A 21209-nucleotide genomic window follows, 5' to 3' on the forward strand; every position below is an offset into this window, starting at 1 on the left:
AGTCGCTCAGTGTTTACAATTGAAAAGTGTTAAGGTGGGCAAACACTAAATTCGCCACAGCCCAAAATTCTGTCTTTAAAATATGTCTGAATTGGGGGGAAAGGTCTTTTCTTTTGATGACTATGAATGTTTTTATATCATTACAAAACTTGATTGTACATGGTTTCTTATAATTAATTCACTTTTCCAGGGTCATATTAGCCGTACAGATTATCACAATTAAGGAACACATTTTCATTTGCTATTAACAAGCAGAAGTCTTGTGTCTGATAAACTGGTAGTCTTTCTTGACAGAAAACAGTTGCTTATTCCAGTTGAAATGTAGCAGCATTAGCATTTTCCGGATGCTAATTCAGCTGCTACCTGCTCCACTATGTTCACCAGCTAGTTAACTTTGCCTGTCTGCCATTTGTTGCTTAACAGTGTAGGTGGGGCAGTGAGGCAGTGTAGTGTAGTTTTGCAGGGAACAAGGATAATGAAAACATGCAACTGCAGGTCAGAACAACAACAATCCAAAAATACATTTAGAAATAGGTTTATGGAGCTGCGGGGGACTGCAGAGTTGTGTGATAATTCTGTGTTGGTTCATCATTACAAGCAACCCCCTTCACATTACAAACTAATTTGAGCCATTGTTATTATAAAAAATATATATATCGATTAGGGCACCTTTAAAACGAGTCATATGTGAAATTAGAATTTTTTATCTTACCTGTTTAAATTTAGTTACTCCAGATTTTCCAGTTTTAAAACCTACATTTTCAGTAAGACTAAGATGATTTCCAATGCCTGTTTCATTAACACAGCTTGCAGTTTTGCAGCATATAATATCTTCAGTGAGTCATCAGAATGTCACTGCAAATATCAGGGAGTGGAGACATTGTTGTTTCATGATACATGGAAATGGCCCACATGGTGGTCGTAAAGCCTCTACAGCTGCTCTCCAAATGAGACCCGTGTCGCTTGCTGCAGTTGGTTTATATGAGGATAACTAGGTTGGTAATGACCCATCAGATGGGCCCTAGGTGAATTGAAACAGTTAGTCCCCAATTAGAATTCAGTCGACTTCAATGGCAGATTAGAACCATTAGCATGTTGGGTAATTGGTAGGAGACTAATCTTGTAATTAAGAGCATTTGCAGCTGATTAAATGGTAATCATCAGGGACACATCAGTGAAACGTGGAGACATTCAGAATTGCCAGGCTTTGGTTCCAAATTTAGCCTTGGCCTGTTTAATAATGAGTAGATTTATGGTTTAATCTATGAGGTTTCCTTTCTGAGCAAGACACAGTTTTTGCTTAAATAACTCACATTTTCAAAGATATCTAGGTCTCTTTTCTTAATCATCTTTGACTGCTGGTTGCAAAACTGTAAAACAAATCAGTCACTGAACATCCACTGTTATAACTGGCAAAAAGTTTGACATCATTTCATGATGTGTGATGTCTTTGATCACATGCCACAACAAATTTTTCATAATGTTGGTGTGTGATATTCCCATTTCAGCCCTATCAGAGAGATATACATGTTCTGCAGTCAGACACACTCTTCCAATATCCACACTCATACTGTAAACATGAATTGATAAGTTCTAAATTGCAAGACCTGCTACCCAGCACAGACTAGCATCTCCCACAGATATCTTATTTTACCATTCATTAGAAAGAGTAGCAAAAGGTTGGATGGGGGGAAAATAAGCTATTTTGCCCAATTTTCCATCCTGCCCCTGGGCATCAAATTCAATTTTCCAGCAAAAGTTTGCAGTGAGAAAAGAAAAGAAAATAAACATACGATTTCTGTCCAGAGGTGGATCAGTAACTCACTTGAAAGAGGGTGATGGAAGTGGGTGGGGAGAGACTGATTGGAGTTCCCACCGGCTTCAGCAGCCTCCTGGCTACAACCAAATGTGAAAGCCTTATCACAGAATGGCCATCCTGTCCGAGAATACCCAGAATACTTCATAAACACTGATAAACTTACACACACACACATACACACACAGCTGAATATGATCAACGCCAGGTAACTTGCAAATATGTTCATGGATGTCAAGGCTCTGAATGGATCCTGGAAAACTGCAGAAATGTCAAATTACATTCTAAAAAAAGGTTCATGAAGATAATAGACTCATGAGATTATATAAAAAACTAGTCAAATAAATAAGCCAATGAAAAATATTTAAATCCTTTGGAATCCAACTGTTATTTATGTACATTTTGATGCTCATTTTGTAACTTGCGCATTAATGTTGTTATAGTCTAAAGAAAAAATATGTAAACAAACAGAGAACTTGTTGTCACATTTACATACAAAAATACAATAAAGCTGGATAACACTAACTTAACTAACTTAAAATATCAGCAGTAGAAGAGATACCAGTTCATCCACCAGTATTTCAGCCCGGTTTCCAGCTTACTTCATATTGGACGATTGCGTGCCTCACAATTTACGTCCAATGTCATCATTCAGTACAAATGAAGAAAGTAGTGTGCCCAATGTGTACCAAGGCAGAAAGAGCGTGGAGATGTAGGTGGTGGATGGGGCGTAGCGAGTCTGACTTTCACACAGTAAAGTTTGCCTTTTTAACCAGTCTTTGACAAATCTTGAGTTTGGATGGGAGTAATGGTACTACTTTTACTACTACTCCCCTCTAAAGCAGCAGAAATGGCATATAGCAATATTGGTAATGTGAAGAAGTGAAAAAGCTTTAGTTGATGTCATCACCATCCCCACATAAAAACAGTGAATTAGTACAAATGTGTGGAAGTAAATAAAACAGCATCATCAGTAAGGTTCATTGGTGGCTTTGCACAGGTTGTGTGTAGAAATCTTTGGTGAATGAGGCTCATTAGCTGTAGACTCTTGGAAGTCATTGAGAGAAATCCTGAACTTAAGTGCCTGTGGCAGGTTGAAACAAAGCCAGCACACCAATAAAAGTAAATAACATTTCACTCAGAAATAAATCCTGGGAAACTTCAGATGCTGCACAAGACAATATAAAAAGAACCAGAATAGATTTTTCTTTTAATAATCTAAGAATTGTTGCAGAACAGGAGTTTATAAAACTGACTTTACAAAGCTAGGAATCACATTGCACTGAAAATGCTTTGACAAATCTCCCTGAACGATGATCTTGTATGATAGAAAAGTGATGGGCAAAAGAAAACCTGAGGAAAAAAGGTAAAAAGGGGGATTTTTTTTCCACCTCTGAGTAGAGTCAGAGTGTGTTGTGGGGCTAGCCATGCTATTGATTTCTAATGTTATTCCACATCAACGGGAAACAAAAACCTTGAACTGTGCAGGCTGTCCCACCTTTCACGTCTCCCTCTCCATCGTTCCTCACTTATTGATCAGATGTCTGTTTGTTAATTAAGACATGACCGCTACTGGCTGGCTGCACGGTCAGAGCTGCACATCTGTAGGGCCGCAGCAGGGCCTGGGAAGGAGAGGCAGCTAATCCATAAGTGCTAATGTGCTATTTCTCTCATCTCCCATGTCATTCTCTATTTTTCTCTAACCTTTTCTCTTGTTTTTTTTTTTTTCGTACTTCACTGTTTCTCTTTCACTTCCCCTTTTACCCAGTGTTCAAGCATTGTGTTCAAGTAACCTTAAAACTAACAACTATCCAACATGGCTAGGCCCTTCACGGTGTGGACTGGGCAATTCCCCATCACTGTTTGTCCGCTATAATCTCCCGCTATAAAGTGCAGTAAAACAGAATTGACAAGTAAACAGAAAATATACATATTGATATATTCTTAAAACTTTACCACTGGGTTGGTGGTTTGATCACAGGTCCAAGTGTCCTTGAGCAAGACAGTGAACCCTTATTGCTCATAATGGCCAATGGCATCTGCACTATCATGGTGTGTTTGTGTGGGTGAGGCCCAGAGGCACATTGTAAAGAGCTGTGGTGCAAAAGCATTAATGACTGTAAATGAAGTTTATTTGTTTATGGTAAACTTACTTATTTATTGAATACACATTAACTTGTAAGGAATTCAACTCCCCAACTGCCCTGTGAATACAAGTGTGCCAGGCATTTGTTTTTCATGCAAGAGAAATTGACCTGGATGAATCAAACGAATGCTGACATTAAATTCAGAGATATGCACTTTGACAGACCTCAGACTTCACACTGTGGCCTCTCTAACCACTTAGTTGTTCTGCTGTGTGAATACATGCATAAGTGTCGGTTTCATTTTTCACTCAACTGCAAAAATTATTGTTAGCATTACATTACATAACCCATGTGGGCATCTTGTGCGACGCATAGGCCAAATTCATTAGCTCACGTCCTTGGTTGTTTGATTGATAACCTCCCTGTCTTCTGATGATTTCCAGCAACAGCTCTTCATAAATCTATTAACCAGTCTGCATGTCCTTCCTAAGTCCTTCACAGCCAGCTAGTTTCAAACTACTGATTTACTTAATTGTGTTGCATTAAAACTAAATTAATTTTTATCCATTAAAGACTTTGTAATGTGTCAGCCAGTTGCTAGAAAACATCTGTAGCGCAATACAAGAGTCAGAAAGAAGTTATTGTTGCATTATGAGCTGTAACATAATGGCCAGTTCTGTTGTTTTTTAGGTAGCCAACCAAGTTTTAAACTCTTTTGTAAACGTTGGTATGACTATACTGTTGGTATGACTATTTATGCATATGCATCATGACATTTAGGGAATATGCCAACCTAACTGGCTATTTAGTGTTATATTATTGGCATTACATTTTGTAATTTGAGGTTTTTTGTGAAATGTAAATCTAAAATCTTCTCAGCTTGCATCTTCACTTGACAGCGTTTTGGATCAAGTGTCCAGTCAGATACATCAACTGTATTAAAATGAATTACAACAGGTCAAAAGCAAAGCAAGCTTATTTGTTTGGCAACTTTCAAAAAACAAAAATGTTTTACATAAAAAGCACTTTTAAATCCCTGAATGAGCAAGAAGAATTAGCTGGTTCAGTTAGCTATGCAACACTTGGACAAGACAATGACATTTTGTAGCAGCTAATGTCTATGTAAGAACTTGTTTGTGTAGTGCAATTTGCTTGAAGTCAGCGAGTCATAAATATCCAGGTTACACCTAATGTAACGTTATGATGAGGCATAAGAAGTTTGAATTTAAAAACAGATGGTGCAACTGGCTGCAGGATTACTACTGGCAAAGACAGATGTTGAGGATCAGAGGCTTAAAATTATCTAATGTAACATCTATATCATGATGTACTCTAACACATTGCATCCCGAGAAAAGGCCTGACTTATTGTTGATCATAAAAGAAAAAACATTTAAGTCATTATGTCATTTTTGGTCATTAATCATTGTAAGTTTGTCTGTTGCAATTCTGCTTTATTACACAAAAAAAGGACTTTTGAGTATCTAACATCGACAACATGACTGCAGGCTCATGGAAAATGATGTGTGAGATTGTTTCAGTCCCTACTGACTGTATATGCTGACAAATGTTAAGACAAAAGCAAATTTCACAACATTTTATCCTGAACCTTCCCACTGAGGTATACATGAGAATTATTCAAAAGGCAATTTGGAGACAAAAGAATAATAGTTTCAGATAAAGTATGAAACATCTTACTCTTATTTTATGCTCCCCAGTGGTTCCCTCGAGCCACAGACAAACTCTGTATCTCCCTCTCTCGGTGGGAATCCTGAGCTCATAAGTGCTGTATCACACACACTTTCACTGTATCTTGCACTTAAAAAGGAAAAAAAAAAAAAAAAAAAAAAAAAAAAAAGGAGTCTAAATTTGTAGCTCCTCCACAGTGCATTCACATGATGGGCATCGCACCCTGCTGAACCACACACACACTGAAGATCTAAACCCGGAGGATATCTACAGCAAGTGCTCTCGTGTGGTCACGCACACAAATTCAAGAGAAAAGTAATAATGATGTTGCACCATATCATCTGCTGTGTAATGTGCCAGGACATTTCCCTCCCTCATTTAAACATTTAAACTACTGGCATTTTAATATCCTTCTATCCTGAAGAAAGAAGGAAAGAAAGAAAGAAAGAAAGGTTTGTGAGTGTTTCTAGCTTGTAACTTTATAAGGTAGGACAGAGTGCAGCAGGAGCAAAATCAATATAACTCCTCAGTGTTTGAGTAAAGGATGTTGTTGCGTAGCTTGATGGAATTTGTTGTTGATTCTTAGTTCAGTGGTTGCACCAGCTAAATGTTGTCCAAAGTAAAAATGTTAAAAACCAACAAAGTCCATGACCATTTCTGAGATAAAGAAAAAAAAAGGTCCAATACACACCAACTAACAGATTTAAGAATTCCACACTAGCAAATCAAGGTTCACCTTTGTCAACCTTGCACCTTCTTCTAATACTGACTCTGACTGAAATGAAAATGTAGAAGTCATTATTCCCGCAGTGTGCCATTCTTCGTTTTGTACAGTATTACCATACCACTCTCAAACACTGTTTACAGTCTGGAATCACCCATACCCATCATCAGACCTGTCACATCACATCCCTCCATCAGAAAGCTCAACCCATCGTACCTCAAGACAGTAATTTGTGCGAATACAGTAAGTCCATATGTTTCTGTGGGTTGTCGCCCTCTCCAGAGGGGATTAGTAACTGAATGATGTCCTAACTCAAGACAAAAAAGAGCATCCATAGTCAAACAGTGTTTGTAAACAGCTATCCAGATGGATGTAAGAGTTATTGCCCCCCCCCCCCAAAGGTTTTTGAACCCTCATCTTTGAGCAATTTGTCTGGTTTTTAGGACATTTGCTGATGATTTTTTTCTTCATGTATGCTTAAATGACTGTGACAAAGCCATTTTTACTTGTTGATCTGTGATTTGTTGACAAAAAAATATCCCCCCAAAAAAAACAAACAAAAAAAAAACCACACACACACACACACACCAGACATGCTACATTTACATGCTAAAGTAGTGCAGTACAGCAAGAGCCTTTGCGTCAACCTCTACAGGTGGCAAAGAGATACTGCAACTTATCATGCTGAGTTACAGTGGACTGTAACTCAAATTCAAATATCTCCGTAAATAGCTTATGTCATTAAGGATATAGGAGGAAGAGTTTATGGAAATGTGGCGGTTTGACCACCTGAGTAGTTTACATCCCATAAATACACATGGTGACTTTTAAGGTAGCTTTAATATCTTTTACACTAAATCTCCCCAACTTTTAGACTAAAAGTCTCCAATTGAGCTTAAAGAGAGAAAAAAAAAAAAATAGATTTTGTATTTCTCAGAGGTCGCTGAAACAGTTTTTAGACCATTTACTGAGATAAGATTAACAGAAAATGTAAATTTTAACATTTCTAAAATCCTGCTAATGACATCTGAGATCCAACAGAATTATTTACTGAAGAGGGTGTCTTAGAGTGTGCATTTTTTTGAACACTTGAAAATGTGAGTAGTTGGGAAGAGATGCATTTATATGGCGGAAAGCCAAAGTGAAGACCGAGTCGAGCCCAGTTATTTTTTTAGTACTGGAATTTTTCTTGTTGCCCCTTTAAATGGCTACACTGCAGTCTTGCCCTTGACATAACCACGAGCCAAAACAAACTGCACACACACATACACACAAACTGACTGGCTCTTATCCAGTCTCTCACATACAGAACACACGCACACACACACACACACACACACACACACACACACACGCTTCCAATCCACCAAGCCCGTGCCCTGTGAACCATGACAGCTGTAGCCAGCTTGATTGACAGAGTTTGAAAGTCAGGTTCAAGTGCAGGTTCACACGACCCCCAGCGTTACTGTGCTACCACGGTAAGGTTCTCTCTGGCTCTGCCAACGCCTGCTCACTTATCTTCCACCAGATGTCTGTCACATGCTGCGATGTTTTCTGCCAGTCATCTCCCAGTCTCCGGCGTTTAATTAGTGCTCATTATGGCCCAGGCTCTCTTTGTAAATAATATATGGGTGCCAGAGAAAGCACATCAACATAAGCCCTCTCTGGAGGGGCAGCAGCCATGAATAGTAAAATCATCAACACGTCCTTTTTGCCACACCTATTGCACAATAAAGCTTTACTAGCTGTGGAACAGAGGTGGTTGTGGCTTTGTGTTCAAATGGTGGATACGTTTATATGCATGTGTGGCCTCACCTGAGTGATACAGTGGCAAAGGATGTTTTCTCCTCATTAAAGTGTTAATACCTTTGTGAACACAATTTTTTATTTGTACATTCACCCTTCATACTGTACATGAGTGCTTGCAGTAAGCAACACTTGAATGTCTCTGTGCTTTCACACACGCACACACCGCCTCTAATTTCCATATTAATATGTCCTTCCATTGCCGATTTCTTCACAGCTTCCTCCTTGTCTCAGCGGCTTACATCACATGAATGAGACGGCCCTCCACCATGAGGGTTGAGGTGGGACGAGGGGGGCAGACATTACCATACTGTATGCCTACATCAATGCACAACCTCAATAATAGGCCCTGTCATTGAAACAAATCACAGGCCTTCAGTGGCAGTGGTCCAAGCCACGCAAATTCAAATTTCATTTCGCTTCTGCAGAAAATTGGAGCAGGGGGAATTAACTTGTGATCCATTCCTAATATTTCTCCAACAATTTGGGGAGCCCTGGCGGGGCTGCTTTATATTTCGATAGGGGACGCAAACAATTTGCTTGAGATGTATTACATTACACCCCGAAGAATGACAAAATTGGCCACAGCACAGAGCGACGAAAACAAGCCTAATCGGACTCTTCAATTTCACGGTGACACAGCCTGGTGTAATGAGGTGACTCTGTGACTCTCCCCTCTCCTCATGGAAAAGTTCAACGCAGCTGAAATATAAACCGAGACGATGTAAAGAAGGGTTGTCAAACTCATTATATGAGCTCGATTTGCTTTGTCCCTGCTCAAATGACTGGTGTTGAAGTAGGAAACTTTGTTTTCTTTTGGAGTTTACCTGCATCAAGTCAGGTTGCATATTACAGTGAACATCCCTTTTTAATTGTATGGCTTTGCAGGGCTTCAGCTGCATTAAATCTTTATTTTTAGATAACATTATGAAGCTATATTATTAATTTGATATACATGAATATTTTTTTTTTCTTCCCCAAAAGAGTAAACATATTAAGTGAACCACATAACACTGAATGTTTCCCCCACATGAAAACTCCAAAAAGGTAAGGCAAGGACAGGCAAGTTTATTTTTATGGGACAAAAACAAAACACACACACACACACACACACACACACACACACTCTCTTGTGCTTTTGTATTGTAAACTCCAAGATTACTACATTTCTACAAGAAAACAACATCATGATCTCAAAAGTAGTTTCCACACTGTTAAAGTAAAAGTCTTGTTTCCTGATTAAACAGGAGAATATAAATTACAGTGCAAAATACAAGATATGAATGAACAGTCCAAACTCAGAATAAATAAAAGCCAAGGATTTAAAAAAGTTTTAACCCCTGATTTATGAAAGTATGCAAGTTTAAATTTTGTTCCAGATATGTGGTACATAAAAACTGAATGCTGCTCCTCCATGTTTAGTAAAGCAGTCACTGCTGTAACAATCTATATAAGTCTGAGACACAGCAGGTCAACACAAAAAGGCCTAAGAACTGGACTGATGTGATCAATTCTGTTGAGTTTCTAACTTTCTAAATCCTGCCAACACATACATGCTTTCATTCTTGATATATTCTTATGGTGATGGTAGGCCTATTTTGTAATTAATTCTAGATGGGAGTGTACTACACCTAGATTTCTGGCTTGGTTTGTGGTGTTCAAAATTTAAGGGAATCAAGCCAACCACGGATCTTAATCAATCATTCTTCTTTGGCTCCAAAAACCAATTAAGTTCATTGTTTTCTTATTTTTGGGAAATTTTGGTATACCAGGGAGGGATTTTTCTTGACCAAGTTATTATCACCATGAAAGTCTCTACAATGCATCACTTAAAAAGAAAAACAAAACAAAACAAAAAAAAACACACCACCACACACACACACACACACACCACCACACTGTCTTACACACTGACTGAAGGGTAATACAGAAAGGGACAGAAAGCGGGACCAATGTCCTGATCCCTTCATGTCAAAGAATCAGACAGCCTCTCCTGCACGGTTGTTGGCAGGTTACTCTGGTTTGGCCAGATAACACATTGACATTCATCTAAAAATTTCAGCAAGGCCAAAGTTTCCCTCAACAGCCTTGATCTCTCCATATCTGTCAGAGCTATCACTGGTCAGGATATGTGAGCCTCTCCGAGTGTCTTGTCAAGGAAAGTTTCAGGAAACCTCAGTATGTATTTATTCAGCATGGAGGCACATTACAGCTTCTGACCATGGCCAAGTTGTGTGAGGAACAGGTGAGGTATAGGGCTGAGGGAGACTGGTTTTCTCAGTCAGTCTTATCATTCAGAACAGCGGTCACGGGTCAAATCTCTAATGGAAGAAAAAGAAAGAAAGGGAGCCTTCCATTTTGCAATGGTCCATGGAGAAGTTGCATTTCCATTTCAGAAACTATTTTGTACAAGTTGCTATCTGTATTTTCCTTATCTTCACAGTAACAGAACAATTCACAGACAAACAGTTTCGCAGCCAGCCCCTTCATCAGTACGTGGCCTGGCCCTGTGGGAGTTTCAGCATTTATACCCTGTCACAGGTGCAAACAATTAGGTCAATCACATCGTTGCCTCCACAAAGGGAAAAACAATTCAAGAGGCTGAACCATGGGAGCTAATGTGACACACCAGGCACATATAGCATCAGCAGATTTATAGAAGCAAAAAATGAGCAGAGGAGCAGAAAATAGAGTGCCGACCTCATAAGTGCCGGTGTGGTGATTTGCAGGTCAAAAGCAATTGAGGCATTTGGTTCTGAGACTGGATTAAAATTCTGTGAATAGCAAACGTTTTAGGCGACATCTCGGTAACATACACCCATTGTTTCGGCAGCGTATCAGGGACTACATTTGCTGCATTGAAATATAGTCACTAAAATCAATGAATGATTATTTATAACCAAGATGTCAAAACAACTTTTCATCTAACATTAGCCCTGTAGTAACAGCAGAGGCTATAAGTACTTACATTCTTCTTCTTCTTTAATCCCAATGGGCCGCACATGTATGTTCACCCACACAGGTGTTTTCAGTTATTCTAATTATTTAGTCTGGTTGAGTTGAAGTTGGGCAAAATTAAACTGGTTAATTATGGAAGGCCACCAAACTCATTGAACAAATAGATATTTTCACAGCAGATATTTTGATTGGTAATAGTAGAAAAAACACTTGTTGGTAATGCATTAACAAGGCTCAGTTCTATATTATTATTCTATATTATATTCTATATTCTGTAAGCCATGACAGCTGATGGGTTTCTATCCAAATATAATGCTTTTTTTTAACTGAATTTACAGAAAATCATCAAAAGAAAATGTGAATTAATGCACATTTCCATCTACTATCGTTATGCAAATATTAGGAGTTGGTTCATCTAGATGATTGTGCAGTCATGTGCTGTTAAACCACTGCAAAGAGCACCAGTGAAACCTCAAACAGTGCTTCAGCCTGTGTGTGAAAAATGTCTGTTTCATGTATTAACTGGAGGAACATTAAAGTCTCCACATTGGTCCACACAGATGTGATGTTTTCGCTGGCCACCATTTTTCTTCTTATGTTCTTCTGATGTGACCATGCTATAGTAATGGTTTGGTTAGGTTTAGCAACAAAAAAAAGGTTGGTTAGGTTTGGGGAAAGATCATGGTTTGGCTTAGAATAAGTTCTTTGTTAACATTAGAGGATGTTCATCATCATGGTTACAATAATAAAGATGTGGTTAAGGTTATGGAACGAACATGGTTAAAAGAAACAATGTTGAATATCAGTTGGAAATGGAAAAGAACAGCAGTCTCTCCTAAATGGAAATTTTCACTATATAAAGTGTAGTGAGAACCTTTAACGTCACCTGATTTCCTTCATTGAACCTTTCATACTTACTGCACCCACTAGAGGGCTTTGTCACTTTAATGTAAACATATCATTTTGAGGCTTTGCCTCACACGACTGCTTGCTTAACAATAAAACTATGGGTCATAATAAACTGCACAAACAACCTACAGGGGTCATTGTTTATAGGAGGACAGTGTCATAAAAACAGGTGGACAGCAATGCATTTAGTTTGACAGTGAGTCAGCATGCACAAGGCTAGGACCCTGAAACTAAAGCAGCTAAATGGAATTCAGCCATCATGAATTTTATTATTAATACCTGTGGCATATTGAAATATTATCCATGAAAACAGCCTATACAAACAAAAACAATGTGATTTGTTCAACCTTACAACTGGAGAGTAAGTGACACGTCAGTCAAGCCCAGTCTTTACACGCCCACACCATCTTGAGAGTTTTTAATTAAGGCAAATCAGTGTAAACACCTGTGGGCGGACTTGCAAGGTATTTAACAAAAGCTGAAGGGAGATAGTGGCTAAAATAAACAGGTTTGAATTTAAAATGTCTCCTTACTATTTTCATGCAAATTTTCCAATAATGATTTTTCTACTGAATGGCCCCAGTTAACAGGACATCTCATTTTCATAACTTTAATTCTATTACATTCATTATCTGCTCTTTTGACTGTTAGACTCATTATGACCTTCATAACCATCATTTCTCACTATTCAAACATTAATAGTGCTTGATATCAAGATCACTGTAATTTATTGGCTGTGAATTTGTCTGAAAGGGAAATTGCCACAAATTGTTATATCACACTCTTTATTGTTCCACAATTACCTCGTGGGTATAAGTTTTGCAGTGTCAAAGATTATAACACTGTGAAAATTTATTTATAGATTTACAGTCATTTATCTTAAGCAAGACTTGCACTTAATTGAATTGGTGATTTTTTTTTCTTGAAAGTCGCTGTAAGGTTGAACTTGCAAATTAGCAAATTAAAGTTTCCCCCAAATGAAAGTTTCCCTTACTTGTCAGTTCAGGCTCCTCTACTTTGAGGTTCTTATTTAACAAGTTCTGTGGACCTCTCTTGTCTTGAATCAGAGATGCCAGGAGCTGTCACAAGGAAGAAAAGCTGTGTTAGACACAGTGAGGCTGTCAACACAGTGCCAAGCAGCCAAGAGAAGCCAAGGTTCAGCAGCAGCTAGAGGAGAAGACACAGGGCATTGCGGCTGTCTACCCCAGAATACCAACATAAACTAGACCCCCAACTCATCTTCCTTCATTGCAGAGATTCGTTCATTGTTGCAGTTGTGGCGTTCACATTCGCAGGCCAAAACATAGTCAGAATCAAAACCAGTATCTGTATCACTTTACAAACGAGGTGAGGCAAATATTAAATACAGTACTTTATAATGTCTTTTTTTAAGGAGGGCATGATAATACTCATAATTGGATGACGCATTAATGTCGCCCTGTTTAAGGTTAAAGGGTCGGTCCATTCGAATTGCAAAAGAAAAAAAACATGTATATTTTCTTACCTATCTAAAATGGGATTTAAGATACTTTTGGCTTCATCTGCTCAGGTTTTGAGATGTGTGTATGTGACACACAGTATTAGAAAATTTCATTTATAAAATTCAACCAGCTAGGAACCCTCAGGGCGTTCTATGCCTTCAGAGAAGGCCAAACATCTCAGGGTTTTAAATCTCTTTTATTTAGTAATTATTCTCTTCTAATTCAAATTTTAGACTCATTTTCTATCAAGTGTGCTTCAGAAATAAAGGGGTTACTGAACAGTTATCCAATCAGATTTTATCTTCTGTTGCCTAGCCAGAGAAAGGAATAGCTGGCTCACTCACATTGGTTGGGACTTCATAACTGGGACAGAAGGCCTGAAGCCTCCACAGCTGCATGTGTTTGTTTAGAAAGTAGCAGGTGAATTAACCAATTGTATTCTGATTTATAGTGGGTGGGACCAATAATCATTTCCCTAGGCCTTTGAGGCTCAAGGCCAGAGCTATCACACAGGTTTACCCTGTCCAGGGGTTTAAGCTAGATCATTGACTTCAGTCAGTCAGTCAGACAGCACATTTACAGCACAGTTGGCAAAGTGACAGAACAAAAACAAGGATACCCAAAGGACCCCAAGCCAGAACTTGAAAAATTATCTTTCATGTTGAAAGAAGTGAAGAAGAAGTTGCCCAAAAGTCAGCAATGGATTTCAAATGACAATATTCACAACTTGGAACACTTTCATGAAAACCCTTAGATTTTTTGGATCAGTGGACCCTTACGGACTAAAGGAATATAAATAATTGAGGAATAGACAGATATTCGGACTTCACAGTTGCTTCAAAAGTAGAGAGTAACCACTGTTTCACAGTCTTGCTGGTTTACAATGCCGGTAAATCTGAATTAACTTTTTTACTCATGGTTTCTGTCAAATGAACTGAACAGTTTAATCGTGGAAAATCTATCTGAGCTACCGATGTGTAGCATGTCAATATTGACCAAACTTTAAGCTTTATTGTTACACAAAAATTAGCTTGTTCACCTGGGTGTCATGTTCTCGTCACTGTAGAACAGAGCTGGAGTGGATAAATACCTGTGACTACTGCAGAGTCAGTTGACCCGGGAGTGAGTAACCCTTTCCCACAGCAGAAAAAAGCCAGATGTTAGTGGGTGTTAATGGGTTCTCTGACCAGTGTAAAAGGGACCTCAGTTAAATTTTTTATCTCAGTTTCAGATTAATGGCTTTTTATTAAAACTACTTAATATCAAAGGAGCAGTCCCCATAGAAACTGAAAAACATGTTTGATGGATTATTCAGTATAATTGATTCATTTTGTCTGGAAATAGATATTGCTATTCTTGCACAGAAATACACATTTACATGTAGACCACCACAGCATTGATTTCATCGTCTCTAAGAGCATTTTTACCCCCAGCTGAAGGAGTGCAGTTGATGGGAAGGACAGAGAAGCCAGATGATTTCTAGTGTCTCCTAGGGGAGGGTCACTTGTTTGGATAATGGATAATACCAATTGCTATCGGGCTGAACACGGGATAAAAGGTCATTAAAACTTTATGAAATGTGTCTTTGTAATGGTGCCAGTTCAAAAGGCTGGACATATAGGGGATCTCTTTCCTCTTGTGACCAAAGCCAGGGACAGAGAAACTCTCTGATTTCAATATGACAATGCCAGCGGCAAAAGCATCACATCCCAGAGCTCCCCTGAGCCCACATCCTCTACTCTATCGGCGTGCTACCCACACCGGTTGGGCCCGATGATCCAGATTTTGCTGGTTTTTAATTAAGTGGAAGGTCAAATCTCATCGCTCTTGACTTCAGGGAGCTGCTGTTGTCTGCATGGCAGAAGAGCTACACCCAGTCATTAATTTTATGGAGCAGGGACTTTAATTGATTAAAAAGTTAAAGACTATGGGGAATGTGTGGTAAGAGGCACCGGCATTTACTTGCTGTGATGTGGCTGCTAATATTGTCAGACAGCATTCAACCTGAGGAAAGATGTTGATTTTCCTTTATAAATAGACTTTGGGAGTTCTTTTCAACTTTAATATTTCTGCTGCTGAGGAAAACCCATGGATTTGCAAATGACGATTACTCTTTTCTGGTATGAACCTAAAGGTTTACATGATCATCAAAGGTTCATGTGAATTCCTCTATGATCCCCTCAGGTTATATTGAGTTTTATTAACTTTGAGTTTCTGAAAATAGTCAAAATCCAAACTTATAATTTCTAAGATGCATGGGCAGCAGTTATACACTGGTTTTGGTGTTACTATCTCTTGTGCTATTTAAGGTGCTTTTGTTACCAAGTGAGCACCTCAAATCAAAGATATTTCTCGTAACATATTGCTCACAATGTCCCTTCACGAATATGGATTTTTACTTACATTTCCAGTAAACTGATTTTGCCTTTTGGATCATAACTTTTTTAAATCCCCTATTAAAGATTTCTAATCTTTCTCTCTTCTTATCTCTACCATACATTTAAATGTTTATAACACACTGTTACATAGCTGTAAAAAAGTATAATCTACATTTCTACTGTATGCAAATGTATTTATTAACAATCTTTACTTGACACAATCATAACTACTGTGGAAATAATGATTAATAAATGATTGATAAGACAACATAGATATTTGGAATAATGTACAGTGTGATCATATGTCTTTAGTAGTTTTAAATACATTTATAAACAGCTTAAAAAAATCTTTATGTGTTTGAACAGGAATTAAATGCTTTATTTCACTCAAAAATTGTTATAAGCCAATATATATCTTGTATTAATCTAATTGTTACACATTGACTATTTTGAACCCTAAAGTTACAGCAGAAAGGATCTGTACCTGTATGTATTTGTGCCATTTATTTAAATATTCATGTTTATATGTGCATGTGTTTCTATTCATATCCATTTATTTATTCTCTCATTTTTAGCTGAGCACTTTTTCAAAAGACTTTTTTACAATACCCTACAGTAACCCTTATAAACATTTAGTAATTGTGTGTACAGTGTTTATAACTGCTAAATAGGAGGATTAAAATAAAGTGCTACTCACATAGTGATGTTACCAGACACCAACAATAGTTTAGACCTTATTCGGTGACTTTCTACAGCTGCTTATTAGCTATGCAGAATGAGGTATAGTTTCCCTTGTTTCCCGCAGTTATCTATCATTAATGTGAGATGTCACCGTAAGGCCAGGAAGTCAATTAGAACGGATGTATTTCTGACTGCTGCTGTCATTTCTCTGTCTCATGTTCACTGGTGATTGTAGGCAGATACCCAGCTCCACTGTCTCAAATAGGAGAAATCTTCCCTCTGAAGCACTTTGTAAAAACAAACATAGGCATGATGTGAAACTGTGAGCCACTCAAACCCCGGGGGAGGTCTTCTGTGTCAGCTCCTCTTCATGGCTCCCACCCCAACTGGTTCTTTATCAATCCCCCCAACCTCCCAAGAAGCTGAGGTCACTGATTGTAACCTTTTACCCTCTTAGGATTAAAATCAAATATGGAGAATTATATTTGGAATACAACTGGAATATGAAACTGTAATATCTCATGTGACACCAAACATAGCCTGTTCTTCCTCTGATCGAGCTCTTCTCTGGGAGTAAACAAATTCTACGAGCATGCAGTTGACTCTCTGCTCCTTCAGGTTGTTAGACCCACACAAGTCTGACTCAAACTGCAACCAATTTGTTCTTTTTCCAAAGGCTTGGAAATACAAGCACGTTTGTTCCATGTGGTCAAACGGGGGGTGGGTTCGGTGGAGTGTTGACAGCCGTCAGGCTTTCTCTCCTCTCCTGTCAGGAGCATCTGTCAACTCTGCCACAGTTCTGTCTAATAAACCAGCTCCGCCGACCGGTAGGGTTTCCTGCCTGAAGGCTCCCTTGCCAGATAACAAAGTAACTTTGAAGAAAGAGAAAAAAGAGAATTCTCAGGCTACGCTGCTTCCCTTTGTGCTATCATCTCTCTATCAGATCCCTGCTTTGTGCTCAATTAGCAAATCTTACAGAGTGCCATTCATTTAGCTCACGGAGTGGCAAAAGTGACCTTGTTCTCATCGCTGTTCTCTCCACAGGGGCAGCGACAAATGAAGCCTTGTTTTTTTAAAGGAGAGCCTAATGAATCTTTGTGGAGGCGCAATCCAAGACAGATAACCCACCAGGATTTCAATTTACCCCAGACAAAAAAATTTGAAAGGCTCAAATAAACGTCGCAGCAAGGGCAGACTTTGTGTAATCCCTCCAGAAGGTATTGATTCAATGGGTGCAGAATGATGCCTATTCATGTCTCCGTCTTTTGTTGTTATCTTTCTGTCTCAGGTGCAAGTGCAACCTGCATGCCAACAGCTGTGTGTTTGACAAGGGGAAGCTGGGCTGTGAGTGCGAACACAACACTACAGGGCCAGACTGCAGCCGCTGTAAGAGGCACTACCACGGAAGAGCCTGGAGTGTGGGCTCCTACCTCCCCATCCCCAAAGGAACTGCAAATATTTGTAAGTATGTCAGTATTTCTACTGTTCAGTAGATATAGACTGGACATGCAGCTAATGTACAAGCGATAGTGTTGATGCTGGTAGCAACACACCGCTGTATTTCCCATCTGATCACAGCAGTCACTGGTATCTGACAAAGGCTGAAACACCATTTCTTTAATTATTTATTTTAGTTTTGTTTGCCCTTAAGGGATTATTGCACCTCTCATCAGCTCTCTGGCTCTGGGCTGCATCTTTCCCAAATGCAGCTCTGAGCACAGTCTGTGGTTTGGTGGAGCCAGACTGCTAAATATAACCATATAGCCAAGGAGTGCTTCCTTTTGAGTGGCGGACTTAACAATCGTCCCGCTGTGTAAGAAGCCTCGCAATTGGCTCTCAGAATGAACAATGTTGCAGTTGTCACGTGAGGCTACCTCTTGCAATCATGCAAATAATGCCATCCTCTCTCAGGAGCAGAGGGGGAAGTGAAGTTCAGCTGTCACAAAGTCTCCTACTGTGTATTCAGACAAACACAAAGCAACATTTTCAAATGCAATGTGGCTGCAGTTAATTGGAAAAACTCAATTAGGTGCAAATTCATGCCAACATTTTAACCAAAACCAGAATCTTTTTTTTTTTTTTACTTTAACCAAGTAGCTAGAGAAACACTTCTCAGGCACCAAGTCCAAACCTTCTTGTTGTTTCCAAAGCTTTCAATGTCATCTCCAGACCTTCCTCAGTGAATGGAGTTGCTCAGCTGTCATGTAGTTGCTAGCTGTCATCACATGACCTAAGTATTGATTTTCATTGAACGCTTTGGGAATAATAATGTTGGACCTTGTGTTGAGAAATGTTTTTTTTTTTTTTTCATCAGGTCAAGAGTGAACCTTCAAGTTGTTTTAGCTACTTCATCTTAACACATTCTTGACAATAAGATTGGAATTTTAGAAAAAAACCCTTTCCAGTCACATATTGAGTAAAAGGAACAAAAAGGTCAAATTACCTGTTTTGTTATTTAGCTACAAGGATCTCTGCTCATTCAGTGATAAAGTAACGTGAACACAATCCCTTCTGATACTTTAACACTGAACATAACATTCCTTCTTCAATTCCATGACAAGTGTGCACTAATGCTGGATATTTTTCTGCCTGTTCGCATGCTATCTCTGAGGCAGAAGGTGCTCTTTTGCATTATCCCCATTATAATCTTGGACGGGAGTTGAGTCACATTTATCAAATCCCATGCCTGAGGCAGGGGGCTCATTGCCTCAATAAATCTAATACAGCCACTCAGGGATGTGGTGGTGGACGGCCAGGCGAGGCCAGATGGTGGAAGATCTAGCCCTCTGGTCCTCCTTTCTCACTGATTCAGCCTTGCAGTCAGGAACTCTCATGGCAGCAGTCTGCTGGGACTGACAGCAGGTTTTTCAGATGCTCAGTTTGATTGGCTGACTTGAATTCTCAGACGTGGTGCTCTGATTAGATTTATACAGAGATATGATATTGCTATTGATCCACTGGTTTGGTGTGAGTAAATCTGTGCAGTAACAGTGCCTTTTCTTGCTTTTCTTTGGGCTGTTTGTTCGATGATGAATTGGAGGATTGGCATGAGTATGCGTCTCATGAGTCTGTGGCGGTCTGTGCATGTATGTGCACATAACAGCGTGTGTCTGCCGCTGCGCTCATGCAATGCATTTCAATTGTGGGTGGGGGTTTGTTTGTGGGAACGTTTGCGAACTCTAAGGAGATATTGCTGGATTTACCCTTGCACCTCTCCTGTGTTATGAGTCCCCATGTAATGTGGTGCTCAATGTCAGATTGACAGGCCGTTATTAAAAAATCCAACACTTGGCCGCATCTGCACTGAACCGATGAAACCAAGGTCTAGCCATATCAAAAGCAATATTAGCACTTGTTTGGCAGTGGCATAAAATGCAATAATGTTGCACATGGAAGTGACGTAAGGATATTGGTCCCCCAGGTGTTGAATGAACACAATTTTTGTCTTGAATTATTCTTATTTCTCTCATAAGTAAAGCCCGGGCCTTGTAACATGCCTTTATCCATTATGTGAAGCTCATATTTCCTATGAGGATATTAAACATACAGCCCCTCGTATCAAGACAAATATGCTGAACGTGCAAAATGTAATTATGGTTTAATAGCTTTCATCTGTCATCAAGTCTTCCTCTTTAATCATGAAAGTCATTTATCTCATAGGTAAAAAGAGGGCAAGGTCTATTACATATTCAAATCCCTTCACATGTAGATATATGGACATACGTGACCCTTCGTCTAATAAATTAGAGCCCAAAATGGAGCCCGGTGTTTCTATGGGCCAAAGCTGTTGGCAGCAGAGAGTGAGTGAGAGTGATTCAAATCCAAGCTTCCCTTAAAAAAAAAGGAGGTGTGTAATAAAAATCTGTAAGTTGCCGGCAGAGCAGAAGAGGAATCACTTGGAGAATTATGTTGACAGTCCACTTTGCAGGGAACACAACTCATCTTGTGTTCCAAAGCAGGTTCACAGGTTAAGAGGGGTTAGGGCTGCGAGTTTGATCAGACTGAAGAATGTGTTTTGGCTTCAAAGGGCAATATTGTTTGCCCTCCATTTCTCACACAGAACAGCTATTGGTTGAGAATTGTAGCTTGCTTGGTTTCTTGCAAATTGGAGCTTAAAAATCTGTGCTTTTCCTGCTGCTGCAGTGTTGCACTCTTGCCAACAGTTGCTGTGACAGCCCCCCAAACTGGTAATGAAGTGATGAATGGGGTGCAAACAATATGAAAGGCCCACAGAAACATAATCACAGAAGGACAAAGCGATAAAGCTCATGAAAAGGATCAGAAATTGCACTAATAGTGGGGTAGGATTTGCCTGCTGATGACATTAACATGGTACAAAGATGGTGGATCCACAGCCAGATACTGATAACATATGTGGTTCAGACAAAGGCTGCATCAGTCAGCTCCAGGCCACAGAAAAAGACCTAGTTCACTTCCTGAAAATATGCATATTCATTTTTCTTCAAGCATGCTGTCTTTAATCAACACACAGGTGAGTGTTAGGACAACCATATGTAAAGGTTTTAACATATTTTTGTTACTTTATCACTGTTTTCTACTGGAAATCCCACTAACTAAGACGATTACAATGAACACTAAATTATTTGCAGATTCTGTTTGACTCATTTCACACAGAGATTCAATGTTTCAAGGACGATACAGGAAAATCACTATAATCTAC

At 39.1% G+C, this 21209-nt stretch overlaps 1 protein-coding gene across 3 annotated transcripts in view; it reads left to right on the forward strand.

Annotated features, from left to right (window-relative positions):
* Nucleotides 1-21209, forward strand: part of LOC130179482 (netrin-G1-like) — a 63384-nt gene that overhangs the window by 30570 nt on the left and 11605 nt on the right. For all 3 annotated transcript variants that reach the window (XM_056392488.1, XM_056392489.1, XM_056392487.1), the window contains exon 4: nt 17817-17989. In XM_056392488.1, coding sequence (XP_056248463.1) covers nt 17817-17989 — 173 coding nt within the window. The remainder of the gene's footprint in view (nt 1-17816; nt 17990-21209) is intronic.

The sequence above is a fragment of the Seriola aureovittata genome, chromosome 12, assembly GCF_021018895.1.
Source record: "Seriola aureovittata isolate HTS-2021-v1 ecotype China chromosome 12, ASM2101889v1, whole genome shotgun sequence".
Classification (NCBI taxonomy): domain Eukaryota; kingdom Metazoa; phylum Chordata; class Actinopteri; order Carangiformes; family Carangidae; genus Seriola; species Seriola aureovittata.